We start from the raw sequence: 13,353 nt of genomic DNA, 5'->3' as shown, positions 1-13,353 counted from the left end.
ATAAAATGGCGCTAACAGTGCCTGCGTTAGCATTGTTAGAGGACCTTACAAATGGTGCAATCTAACGTGAGCGAGTATTCAGGGAACTCGAGGATGTACTTGTAAATGAGGATAGGGTTTCCTGGCTCAGCGGCATTCCTGCGGGAGCTCACTGAGCAGTCAGGAGTGTGCCAGTCAACCTTGTTCCACCAGCTGTGTGGAACACAATCATCTGAATGTCATCCAGGTGCATCACATTCCAACATTACAGCACATTTTGCAGCGAGAGCCGGTTTCCCAAATGTAATTGGAGCTACTGACTGCGCACATGTTGCTATAAAGGCGCCATCACATGATGAATTTGTTTTTGTTAAAGTAGACCTGCGTTGAAATAAATGTAGTCAGACCAAAAAATGACTTATATTTACACATAAGATCCTTCTGAATGTAGTAAAGTAAATCTGCCCAGATCTGTCATTCAACAAAGAAATCTTCATTTAAAAAATGACAAATTTACAGTTAAATTTGGCCCTTCGCAAAACTGTCATCACATCCGGAATGTTGCCGAGACGCAAGAGAGAAGACACTATCCCAGCATGCATTCCGCGCGCCAACTGTAATTTGTGGATTTACGTCAGTTTGCATCTCTTACAAAAGCACCTTTTTATTGTCTTATGCAGAAGGATCGACTTGTCTGCGGTTCTGCCTAAAATGTGAAGATAAAACAGAGTTTGAAGGGGAGGAGGGACAGAGTGAGACACTGAGGGACAGACAGAGGACTGGAAGAAAACATGTTTATCATCATTAAAAATCCACATGATTTATAGATTTCACATAATGTGTCTTTTTATTCATTCATTGATTTTTCTAGTTAAAAACTCAAACACATCATCACCTCAGTGGACATGTAAAAAAAAGTGTTTTTTAAAAGAAGTTCAAACTTTTTTCTTTTCATGCCCAAAGAATAAAAACGTCATAATTCATGCACGGAGGGTTAAAATATGGCATTACTTGAAACACTTTTTCTAATAGAATATTTCTTATAACTGCTCTGAGGCTAAAACAGGGTGGTTGAACCCGGGTGGGGGTCACCTGACAGCCAGGTCCGGTCTGGGTTGTCCTAGTTTGTCCAGCATGTCGCGACCTGTCCCAGCGGCCAGCAGAGACACCATGGCGTCGCAGCCGGAGCTCAGCGCCACATCATATGGTGTCTGACCTCTGGCGTTCCTCAGCCTCACACTGGCCTTACAGCTGGAATCACATGACCTGATTGTTACTTTAGCACATTAGCTTACTAATACAGCATTGTATGTATAGCGATTATTAGCATGTAATGCTAATGTTGATCTGAGAATCTAGAGTGGAAATTCAGTATTTGAGGTGATAAAGTGGTGCTGATGAGTAGAGCTCCATGTACACAAGTATTAATGTAGTACTACTGTAGTACTAGCTGAGTACAGACATGCTAAAGGTTTCAGTTATTTAAAGTTCTCATTTTGTTGCTTCACCTCAAACGAACCTGTTCACTCTGAGCTTTAAAACTAGATGTGATCATGATCATTCTTTAAATGAGTAACTGCTGAATCCATGTGGGCCTCTTACGGGCTCTGAGCCCTTTCTCCTGTGTAGGGGGAGAAGACCTTTGTGTCCAGGCTGGGAAGAGCTGCTGCTCCTCATCAGAGGCCCAACCAGGAGCTCGAGCCGCACGGGAACCGAGCAGCAACGATCTCAAGCTGCGGTTTAACACGGGATGAAGTGGAAACACAAAGCAGACCCTCAGCCATGCCGAGTGTTACTTTGACCTCTGCCAGTGGGTCCTCCTGAACCTCCTGATTCTGGGGCCACACATTAACGCCCCTCTGCATCATAAAGTCTGACCACCTAAACTGGCTCCAGTCAGGCACACATGGACCCCAACAGTCTCTTCTTCCACCTTTGCGTGTGATTAGTAGACCAGGGATCGGATCCGGCGCCACGAGGGGGCGTTTGGGGGCGACGCCCCCTCACGTCATCAACCTTGCCCCCTCGGATGTGAGTGTTATCAAAAAATAAAAATACAAAAAAGAAAAAGAAATACTGGAAAATATAGCAAAATATTATTTATTCAATAATATTACGTATTTAACAAATAAACCAAATTAATTTACTAAAGTAATTAATTTTAAAACAAACATGGCGTGTGTCTGTGTTCAAGCGATTTGATAGGTTGAGGGTTGCGCTTGTCAGTGCGGCAGAGGGCAAGGATCCTGAGTCCAGCGATTATGGCAAGGTGGACGAACTAAAGCATGCTCGATTTATTCAAGCAGTGTCAGAGCTGGAGTTCCTGGTCAAGTCCACCAAGCAAAAGGCAGATCATGTAGCACGACTCACTTGGGGAGGGTGTTAAGATTTTGCACACGAGTGTAAAAAGCCTAATGATCACAGACGCAGCATGCTGCATGAACGAAAGGCGAACTTAATAAGGCTGCCATTTCAGAATGACCTAACCAGGAAATTCAAGGGAGAGTGGCGAGATGTCCTTCTCAGAAGATTCAACGCGGCATCCAACCGAAGGCTTCAACTCTTCTGAGGTAGGCTAGCATCCAGTTTCCACACAGAATTTTATGTTAAGATATGGACTTTTATGGTAAGATAAAAGTTATGTATTGTTGTAAATACAGTGGTCTCTCGCTATAACGCGGTTCACCTTTCATGGCCTCGCAGTTTCGCAGATTTTTTTTAGTCCAATTTTGCATCCTTTGTTTTTTTTTTGTTTTTTGTTTTTTACAGTGCATTGTGTTCTGTGTCCTCATCAAGCAGCCGGTCACAGCACCGCGAAGGGAGAGTACGCGCATTGTGTTCTGTGTGTCTGTTTATAAGAATCTTCTCGCCCAGAAGAAAAAAGAGCGCCAACAACTACCCATAACTGTGTTCTTCACTCGGAAAAAGACACCTGCAGCGAGGTGTCACTCAGTGGAAAAAGGCGCGACAGTGGTGCGGCGCCAGGACGCAGAGGCGCGATCAGAGTAACTGTGAAATACTGGTCAGTCACTATTAATAATTTCTTATGTGTCCAACCTCGTAGGTTGATCGTTAAAATTAAATTCGTTAGTTCTAAAAGTCATCATAATTATTTATAGGAAAACATTCTATTTTTATTTCCAAACAAATGTTTGGGCCTGAAAACAGGTTGGTCTTATTTTTCTACTCAAGTTTGAACTTTGAGAGTGTTTACACACAAGAGAAAAGTGAGAAAATGTTCATGCCTGATTGAGAAAAGTGTATAAAGTGTGTAGTGAGGGGTTTTACAGCCTTAAAATGTCTATAATAATTGTAAAAAATAACGCTGTCTACTTCGCAGATTTTGCCTATTGCGGGCTATTTTTAGAACGTAACTCCCGCGATAAACAACGGACCACTGTATATCTACATGAAAGGTTTATCTTTGACCCGTTGTGTGACTGTCATGCCCAGTTGCGCTGTGTTTGCGCTTGTGATGGAGGGCTGTATGTGGGGTTAATCTACTGTCTCGTGTCGTTTCTCAGATCAGTTGTTGGTTTGGTTTTATGCAGGAGATCACTTGACCGAGGGTCTATACGTTCAAATAATAATTTAAAAAATACTGTCATCACTCTTTACTCTTAGTCAGTCTCTTACAACGGTGTAGCCGAAATACACGAGCTTTCTAGGAGCGCACCCAATTCATTACGCACGCTCAGAGGCACGTACCCTCCGGTGCACACTTTTTTTGGGGGGGGGGGGGGGGGGCGCAACCCCGCCCCCTGTGATAAACTCATCACCCCCTTAATATATTTTTTTTCTGGCGCCAGGCCTGCCAGGGATCAGGGATTTTTTACAATTAAGTACAACACATTTATATGAAATAAATGGAAGACATTTGCACAGGAAGTGAGCACAGTATAACTCCTCCCACTTCTGCCACAAGTACGAAAGACCTCCTGTGGCGTTCTGTGGTGCACCTCGGTGGTCTCAGTCTGTGGCTGAAGGTGCTCTGACAGAACATCAGTGTGGCATGCAGGGGGTGGGAGGTGTTGTCCAGGATGCTGAGCAGTTTCCTCAGCATCCTCCTCTCTGATACCTCCACCACAGACTCCGGTTCCACCCCCCAGGACCGAGCCGGCTCTCCTGATGAACTTGTTGAATCTCTTCATGTCTGCTGCCCCAGCACACTACAGCATAGAAGATGATGCTGGAGACCACAGAGTGATAAAACATCTGCAACATGTTTCTGCAGACATTGAAAGATCTGAGCCTTTTGAGGAAGTACAGTCGGCTCTGACCTTTCTGATACACAGCATCTGTATTTACAGTCCAGTCCAGTTTGTTGTCTCTGTGGACACCCAGGTACTTGTAGTTATCCACAATGTCCACCTCAGTTCCATTAATGATAACTGGGTTCGGACGGGTCTTCCTTCTTCTGAAGTCCACCACCAGCTCCTTCGTCTTAGATATGTAGAGCTGCAGGTGGTTGAGTCCACACCACTCCATAAACCTGTCCACCACACTCCTGTACTCGGCCTCCTGGTCACTGCCCACAATGACAGAGTCATCTGAGAACTTCTGCAGGTGGCAGGACTGTGACCAGAACCTGAAGTCTGAGGTGTACAGTGTGAACAGGAAGGCCGTCGAACTGCAGGAATGTCAAGTGGCTCTAAATAGTCCAGGTTATGGTCCGCTTTGCTGAGTTGGGGGGGGCTGTGGCACTGTGTGCTTCCTTGACATTAGCGTACAGCAGGTCTATAGTCTTACTGTCTCTGGTGTTACAATCAACAAACTGCCTGTAAGTGGGACGGGCAGAAATGGCACTTAAAGCACTGGGGGGTGCAGCGTCTGTACTAGCCTCGCTGTCGTGGTGATATCGTCGCAGGCCCACAACCTGTCTGCAACCAGTAGGATGTTCTCTGTTTCTCAAATAAAGTGAAGACTCATGAAATTAAAAACTGGTCTTATTCTGGACTCCAGGCCTCCCTGGTCGGGGGGAAGGGGGTTAGGAGCAGACCCTTGTCATGTGACCGGACGGCCCGGTGGCCTGGGCTCAGTGACTGTTGGGTCACGTTTGTGGACATGGGGTGATGTTCCTGAGGACGAGGCAGCAGCATCCTCGATGGCTGTCTGTTTGCTGATGATGTGTCTGCTGTGTACGACACTAAGATCTGAACTTTCCAGAAAGCCAATCTGGAACATTCCAAGACACAACCTTTCTTCTAACACCACGTTTCCTCTTGTGAGAAACATATTAACTCTACGTTCATTCCTTGATGTTGGCATGTTAGCATGCTAATGCTAATGTTGGATGACTCTTGAGTTGTGGTGAGTTGTACCTGAGCAGGATCTGAGCGCTCTGCAGGCCTTCAGAACCCAAAGCTGCTGCTTGGTGTAAAGCCGTGTTCTTCATCCTGAGGTGGAGGTGGAGGAGGAGGAGGAGGAGTTGTTCACCTTCATCACAACAGGAGGAATGTAGTTAGCATCGCCTCATCTTACCGTCCTGACCGCTGGTTCACGTCAGCGCCCCGCTGCACCAGCACAGGGATGATGTCATGGTGACCATTCTCCACAGCAACCACCAGAGCGTGGCTTCCATCACTGCTGCAGCAGGAGGGATCTGCCCCCTGGTGGTAATTTTTAACAAACACATGTCTGAGTACATGTTTTTTTTTCCCCATTTATTTAATTTTATATCACACCATATCCCAACAAAGCTGTCTCAAGGGGCTTCACACAAGCAAAGAAGGTTGGTGGCTGCACAGGTTCCTACCTGATCCAGGATCTGTGCGATGACATTGATCTGGCCCCGGTTTGGACCGAGCTCCTGCAGCAGCTGGAAGCAACAGAGAAGACAGTTTAGTTCCTCTATGATGTAATCGTGATGTCACTGAAGCTTCTGAAGCTTGACTGAGCTCACTGGAGGTTTAGGTGTCTGGACTGGTTTCTGGGGTTTGCCGAGTCCTGCGGACTGACCATTTCCTGTCGGACACAAATGACACCAGTCAGGAACTCTGATTCGTACTTTAATTCCAGGTGTATTCACATGACTCCAACGTTAGCATCTGTTTAAAATCAACAACATGAAACTAAAGTAGACTTTAGAAATGACCGGGAGGTCTGAGACCCGTCAGAACTTGTCCCTGGAGTCTGTAGCACGAAGCAGACGAGAGGCTACAACTCCCCCTGGAGGCAACACCAGCCAAGCTTACTTCCTCTGATGATGCTGGTACCCATTTCCAGCTGGGTGAACTGAGACCCGTGTCTGTGTCAAATCCAGATCTACATGTTGGTAGTCTGACTCCTGCTCATCCACCTGCTCTGCTCAGTTCTGACACCAACCTGCAGGTTCCACAGCGCCCCCTACAGCATCCATCTGAAAGGGAAGGAATGAAGTTCTGTTATGTCCCTATGAATCAGAACTCTGATTACAGACACACAGTTTAATGAGGTCCACATCACAGGACAGAGTCTCTTCAACAGGTCAAAAGTAACTGGACATTAATTCTTTAACAGCTTTCCACAGCTCTGTGGATGACACTGGAGCAGTGAGGGACAAGGCTGGGTAGGATTACTTTGAAATGTAATCCAAAAGTAATCAGATTACAAGTAATCCAAACATATGTACATACATACACGTAATCCACATGTATTCTTTCAAAGTAATTCTACCCAACCTTGGTGAGGGAAGCCACAAGGCAGCTCTGACCTAGAGGATTTAAGAGACTGGGTGGCCATGATTGGACAGACTACCCTTACCAAAAAAGTAGTACATGCAAGTATGTTTCAAGTATACTTCCAGTTTACTTTTTATATACTTATCAGTACTATTTTTTTGGTAAGGGTATGCTTATGACCTTTGACCCTCCGTTACGTGACAAAATCCTTTATGCTGTAAATAAATAAATAAATAAGCCGCTCTTAGACTTTGGATCAGTCTGGAACAGTCAAACAGACCTGGGGTGTTTCCTGCCTGGCTGACAAGAAGCTTATGGTCAGACTAACTTCATGTTGGTCCTCCTGAATCACGGCTGAAACCATCTGAGAAGACAAACGCCACAGAGCATTGAGTTCAGATGTCCTGTCTCCACTAGGGGGCAGGTTATTGTTCTTTTCTTCTGACAGGAAGACCTGATCTATGAACGTTTAGTGCGCAAAACCTGCGGGTGGTTTCTGTTATACTGCCCCTAGTGGTTCAAATGAGTACAACAGCTGGTGACAAAATGGAAAAATCCAACATGTTTCAAAAGGTTTACTTTACAGTAGTGTGTTGGCTGTAACTTCATCTTACTGATTTTGAGACAATTATCTTTACTTACGGTACGTCCAGAAAGTATTCACAGCACTTAATGTTTTCCACATTTTATGTTAGTTATTCCAAAATGGAGTAAGAACCCCCCCCCCCCCCAAAAAAATTCTACTCACAACACCCCACAATGACAACATGAAAAACGTTTTCTTCAAGGTCAAGGTTCAAGGTCTGACTTACAAGTTACTGCCACAAGTGTGAAAAAAATTCTCAATGTGATATAAATAGACAAAACTAATAATCATGTCTACGTAGAGCAAAAAATGTTTTCTTTCCAATAGTATGTGTAAAAAGTATGTATGATGCATTTTTGTACTAATGAATTGGCAATTTATGCCAAAAACAAGTGAAAAATTGCATTTTGCACTTCATGATGTCAGGAGGTCTTATCACACAGCATCAAAACATTGATGTATTTTAGGGTTTTAACCTATTGTGTATAAGATCTTGTTTTGCACGGGATCTAGTTTTTAAGGATTCCTCTAACTTTCCGGTTTCTAAGTGACCTGGTGTCTCATAATGTCTGGTGACAAAAGTGGCGACGAGTTTTCCAAACAAAGGTAAGATTTACTTGTATTGCTAATATATGGCACTAAGTATGGTACCGACATGCATGTGTTACAGACCATTTTAATCAACAAAACAACATAAAGCAGATAAGCCATTGGGAAGTGCTGAATCCCCAGTTTTGTAAAAGCTGGAGTCCAAATAGTGACTCCACCTACTGTGCAATGCAAATATGTGAAAAAATAAGACATTTTCTAAAACAAAACCCTTGCATTTTGCCCATTTTTATTGTAGATGCCTGAAAGCCTAACATGATGAGCCCAATAATATGCTGCATCACAAGTTAGAATATTGTTTTGTTTTTTGTTTTTTTAAGAATTGAACTTTGGGTCCTGGCACCACCTGAAAAATCACAATATACAGTATGTCCTACCATTAGTATCTCACACATTGTGCTAAGAAACATAAATCTCTTTGGGAAGAAGTTTAATGAATCAGTTGTGAAGTGGAACAGGGAGGAAAGATTCAGTAGGAAGGATGTTTCTCTGCTGGATCATCTGTGGGAGAATCATCTCGTGCATTCAAGTCACACATGTTGCTGTTGTATGAAGAAGCAGCTCTGTCTGATTTAACAATGGATTAACTCTTTTTTTTACCTAATGTTTACTGTTACTTCTCTTCCTCTATCAAATGCCATAAATGTGTGTCTAGTTCTCATGTATTGGTAATTATTATTGATCTAAAAGGAGAGATGTGTATTTACATTTGTTATGTTTGAGCATTGTCAGTGCCTTTAATTTTTCAATTAAGTTTCCAATTTATTTTCATTTATATAGCGCCAACTCACAACAGAGCTGCGGGTGACCTCAACTGCTTGGGGTGACCCTCTGCTTGGGCCATGATACAGACACAAATTAAAGAACAATTCACAAAATGAATATACAGGAAATGCAGTTGGTGCACAGGCCAGGAAGGTCTCCAGCACAAATATCACACCCATCTCTGGATGGAGCTGCACCTTAAACAGAGAGAAAAAAAAACAATCAGGCATCAGAGACACAAGAAACATAGTATAATTTGTCAGCATTAAACAACAAGAAAAACAAGAAATACTAAGGTGATTGCCAGCCACTAGCCCTAAACTTCACTAAAAGATCCAGAATTTAGGTTAAGTTGAGGCCACGGCACGCTCTAATTACTAATAAAATGAATTAAAAGAGTAAAAAGTGTAAAACAAAACTATGTCAGTATGCTGCCATATGAAAGTGAAAATAAGTGCATCTGAAGTCTGGACTTGAAAGTCTCCACAGAATCTGACTGTTTTATTGATGCAGGGAGATCATTCCACAGAACGGGCACGATAAGAGAAAGCTCTGTGACCCACAGACTTCTTATTCACCTTAGGGACACAAAGTAGTCCTGCACCCTGAGAACGTACAGCCTGGGCCGGTACGCAAGGTTTAATTAGGTCAGCTAGGCAGGGAGGTGCCAGTCCATGAACAATTTTATAGACGAGTAGTAGAACCTTAAAATCTGATCTCACTGAGACAGGAAGCCAGTGAAGAGACGCCAAAATGGGTGTAATGTGGTCAAACTTTCTGCTTCATGTCAAAAGTCTGGTGGCAGCATTTTGAACCAATTGGAGACCCCTAATGCTGGACTGCGGTAAACCAGAAAATAGAACATTGCAGTAGTCCAATCTAGAAGAGATAAACGCATGGATCAGGGTCTCAGCATCAACCATAGACAGGATGGGACGAATCTTTGCTATATTTCGCAGGTAGAAGAAAGCAGTCCTAGTAATATTTCTAATGTGGAGGTCAAAGGACAATGTAGGATTAAAAATTACCCCAAGGTTCCTCACTTTGTCAGTATGATGTAAGACACTCGAGCCTAGCCTAAGTGCTAACTGGTCAAATTGATGTCTATGTCTCACTGGACCAAGAACCATCATTTCAGTCTCATCAGAGTTTAAAAGTAGGAAGTTTCTAGACATTCAACTTCTCACTGCTGCTAGGCAATCTTCTAAGGATTTTATGTGGATGAGATTACCAGCAGTTATCGGCATGTATAACTGAGTATCATCTGCATGGCAGTGAAAGGTAATCCCTAAACGCAGCAATATGTGCCCAAGGGGGGCTATATAAAGGGAGAAAAGCAGGGGGCCTAAGACAGACCCTTGTGGAACCCCAAATTTCATGTCACTAAGGTTAGAGGTAGTGTTACTGTACAAAACACAGTGAGAACAACTGAAGTATGATGTCAGCCATGCAAGGGCACTCCCAGTAATCCCAAAATGATTTTCCAGCCTATCAAGTAGAATATGATGATCCACTGTATCAAACGCAGCACTGAGATCCAACAGCACCAGAACCGTAGTGGTGTCCAAATCCATTGGAAGCAGAAGATCATTCACCACTTTAGTGAGAGCCGTCTCTGTGGAATGATATTTTCTAAAAGCAGACTGCAGTGGCTCAAAGAGATTATTCTCAGTAAGATAGTCTACGAGCTGCCGTGACACCACTTTTTCCAGAATTTTATAGAAAAATGATAGATTTGATATCAGCCGATAGTTTTCAATACACTGGGGTCAAGATTAGGTTTCTTAAGTAATGATTTAATCACTGCAGATATGAAACATTTAGGAACAGATCCAGAAGTTAAAGAAAGATTAATAATTTCCAGCACAGTCGGCCCAAGAGTGGACCACAGGTCCTTAAACAGTTTTGTTGGTATAGGATCAAATAAATAGGTTGTGTTTTTTGTAGATGTTACGAGTTTTGTCAGCATGTCTAGTGAGATACTATCAAATTCTGTAAATCTAGGTAATACCTCAGTAATGACGCCCACCTCAATAGCAGGGTGTAGTGGCTGGATTAAGGCAAGCTGGGATATGTTTAACCTGATGTCTTCTGTTTTCTTCTCAAAGTAATCCAGGAAATCTTGTGCTGTAAAAGGAGAGCGAACTACAGGTGGTTGTCCATGCTTATAGTCTAAGACAGCATCACGCCATGCAAGGTGGAATACTTCTAATTTTGAACTACACCATTTCTTTAATAAATCCTTCACGGCTATTAAACTATCAACATTTTTGCTTTTTGCTTTTCAGATCTGAATTCCTGAAAAATGGTTACTTTAGAATCAATGAAATTTTATTGAATTTGTAATGTTGAAAATTTGGCCACTTTGGCAGTCAAATCTATGTCAGCCCTTGAACCTTTTAATAAGTATTCACAGCCTTTGTTCAATACTTTGTTGATGCACCTTTTGGCAGCAATTCCTCAAGTCTTCTTGAATGTGATGCCACAAGCTTGGTGCACCTATCTTTGAGCAGTCTGGTCCATTCCTCTTTGCAGCACCTCTGAAGCTCCATCAGGTTGGATGGGGAGCGTCGGTGCACAGACATTTTCAGATCTCTCCAGAGATGTTCAGTCAGATTCAGGTCTGGACTCTGGCTGGGCCACTCAAGGACATTCACAGAGTTGTCCTGAAGACACTCCTTTGATATCTTAACTGTGTGCTTAGGGTCATTGTCCTGCTGAAAGATGAACCGTCACCCCAGTCTGAGGTCAAGAGCACTCTAGAGCAGGTTTTCATCCAGGATGTCTCTGTACATTGCTGCATTCATCTTTCCCTCAATCCTGACTAGTCTCCCAGTTCCTGCTGCTGAAAAACATCCCCACAGCATGATGTTGCCACCACGCTTCACTGTAGGGATGGTGCCTGGTTTCCTCCAAACATGACGCCAAAGAGTTCAATCTTTGTCTCATCAGACCAGAGAATTTTGTTTCTCCTGGTCTGAGAGTCCTTCAGGTGTCTTTTGTCAAACTCCAGGTGGGCTGCCATGTGCCTTTTACTAAGGAGTGGCTTCTGTCTGGACAGTCTACCATACAGGCCTGATTGGTGGATTGCTGCAGAGATGGTTGTCCTTCTGGAAGGTTCTCCTCTCTCCACAGAGGAATGCTGGAGCTCTGACAGAGTGACCATCAGGTTCTTGGTCACCTCCCTGACTAAGGTTCTTCTCCCCCGATCGCTCAGTTTAGACAGGAGGCCAGCTCTAGGAAGAGTCCTGGTGGATCTGAACTTCTTCCATTTCCAGATGATGGAGGCCACTGTGCTCAATGGAACCTCAAAGCAGCAGAAATGTTTCTGTTCCCTTCCCCAGATTTGTGCCTCCAGACAATCCTGTCTCAGAGGTCTACAGACAATTCCATTGACTTCATGCTTGGTTTGTGCTCTGTCAACTGTAGACAGGTGTGTGTCGTTATAAATCATGTCCAATCAACTGTACATGTGATTTCTTTGTTTTTTAATTTTTCATAAATTTACAAAAATCGGAAAAAATTTCAAGAATTTCATCGATTTTGGAATAAGGCTGTAGCATAAAATGTGGAATAAGTGAAGTGCTGTGAATACTTTTAGGATGCACCGTATTTGCATAAAATGTGCAGTTTCACATAAAAGTCAATTTACCTACAAAACAAACTGACAATAAAACAGGAGCTCAGTGGGCCACATTATTTATAACCCAAAGCACCTAGCAACAGGATCTTAGCCAATGAGAGCACTCTGCATTATTGTACAAGCAGCATGATCTCTTCATCATCAGTGGAATTACATGATTTTTTTAATTCATAAAAACTGATGAATTCATCCACTAAGTTCTGATGCTTGAGGTCAGGTATTGCGTACCCGGCCCAGCCGGGGCTCTCCCAGCAGAGCCCTGAAGGGGGCGTTGTTCTGGGCATAGCTCCTCAAATGGGCGCACACGTGATCCAGCTGCTTCCTCCAGTAACCTGCCCCAGAAACACAGGTACTAACGTGTTATATTTGCCAGACACACACTGCAGTAGTTCTCAATAATATGAGCCGTGGTCCAGACTACAGGATCCCTGAAACGGAATATTGATTTCCCCCCAAAGCCAGTGAGGCGTGACTAAATCCAGGGCAACACAAGCAAACTTTATTCTCCTGGTTTGAACTCCAGCAGCAGCATTTTGAATCAACTGAAGTTTGTGACAAACCAGAAAGTAAAACTTTAACAATCATCAGTTCAAGATGAAATTAAACCGGTTCCTCTGCATCAGCCAAAGATCACAACACCACTCCATCACTTAAAACTTGAAGGATTATTAGAGTACCTCTGCCTGGGCTGATGGCGGTCAGCAGCAGGTGGCCGTCTCTCATGTGCTGCTTCCTAATGAGCTCTAGCGCCCTCTGTTGTTCCTTCCTCTCCAGCTCAGTGGATGACGGGTAGAAAAGTCCCACAGTCTGTGTCTGCTGGTCGGCAGTGGGCAGGGCCATGTTGATGACTCGGTGGGTGGTGTGCCAGGTGGTGTCACAGGAAGGCCCCTTGAGTGTTCTGATGCTGCTAGAGCAGTGTACCTGGTTGTGAGTAATGGCGCCCCCTGTGGACTGACTGCCTTTGGTGCATGAAGTAGGTGAAACTGGTGCTTCCAAAAATGCGCCGCAGGCTGCACAGTGGAAGGCGTATGGGTGTTCACTCGCTCCACAGCGGCAACACGTCACACGGTTGACTGCATGTCCAGGCTGCATATAGACAAATCAGTGTTTGC

The 13,353-nt window shown here is 43.8% G+C and overlaps 1 protein-coding gene across 4 annotated transcripts in view; it reads right to left on the bottom strand.

The window, feature by feature from the left end:
- Positions 1-418: 418 nt before the first annotated feature.
- dzank1 (double zinc ribbon and ankyrin repeat domains 1) overlaps positions 419-13,353 on the bottom strand; it is a 44,828-nt gene continuing 31,893 nt past the window's right edge. For all 4 annotated transcript variants that reach the window (XM_034188465.1, XM_034188467.1, XM_034188469.1 and 1 more), the window contains 9 exons: positions 12,919-13,327; positions 12,470-12,573; positions 6,919-7,002; positions 6,304-6,337; positions 5,882-5,943; positions 5,735-5,797; positions 5,461-5,588; positions 5,301-5,375; positions 419-1,230 (listed from right to left, as the gene is read on the bottom strand). In XM_034188465.1, the coding sequence (XP_034044356.1) occupies positions 1,068-1,230; positions 5,301-5,375; positions 5,461-5,588; positions 5,735-5,797; positions 5,882-5,943; positions 6,304-6,337; positions 6,919-7,002; positions 12,470-12,573; positions 12,919-13,327 (1,122 nt within the window). In that variant the 3' untranslated portion in view covers positions 419-1,067. The remainder of the gene's footprint in view (positions 1,231-5,300; positions 5,376-5,460; positions 5,589-5,734; positions 5,798-5,881; positions 5,944-6,303; positions 6,338-6,918; positions 7,003-12,469; positions 12,574-12,918; positions 13,328-13,353) is intronic.

This window comes from Thalassophryne amazonica, chromosome 15 (genome assembly GCF_902500255.1).
Source record: "Thalassophryne amazonica chromosome 15, fThaAma1.1, whole genome shotgun sequence".
NCBI classification, from domain to species: Eukaryota; Metazoa; Chordata; class Actinopteri; order Batrachoidiformes; family Batrachoididae; genus Thalassophryne; species Thalassophryne amazonica.
The sequence above is the reverse complement of the archived record's forward strand: the minus strand, read 5'-3'. Positions and strand labels throughout refer to the sequence as shown.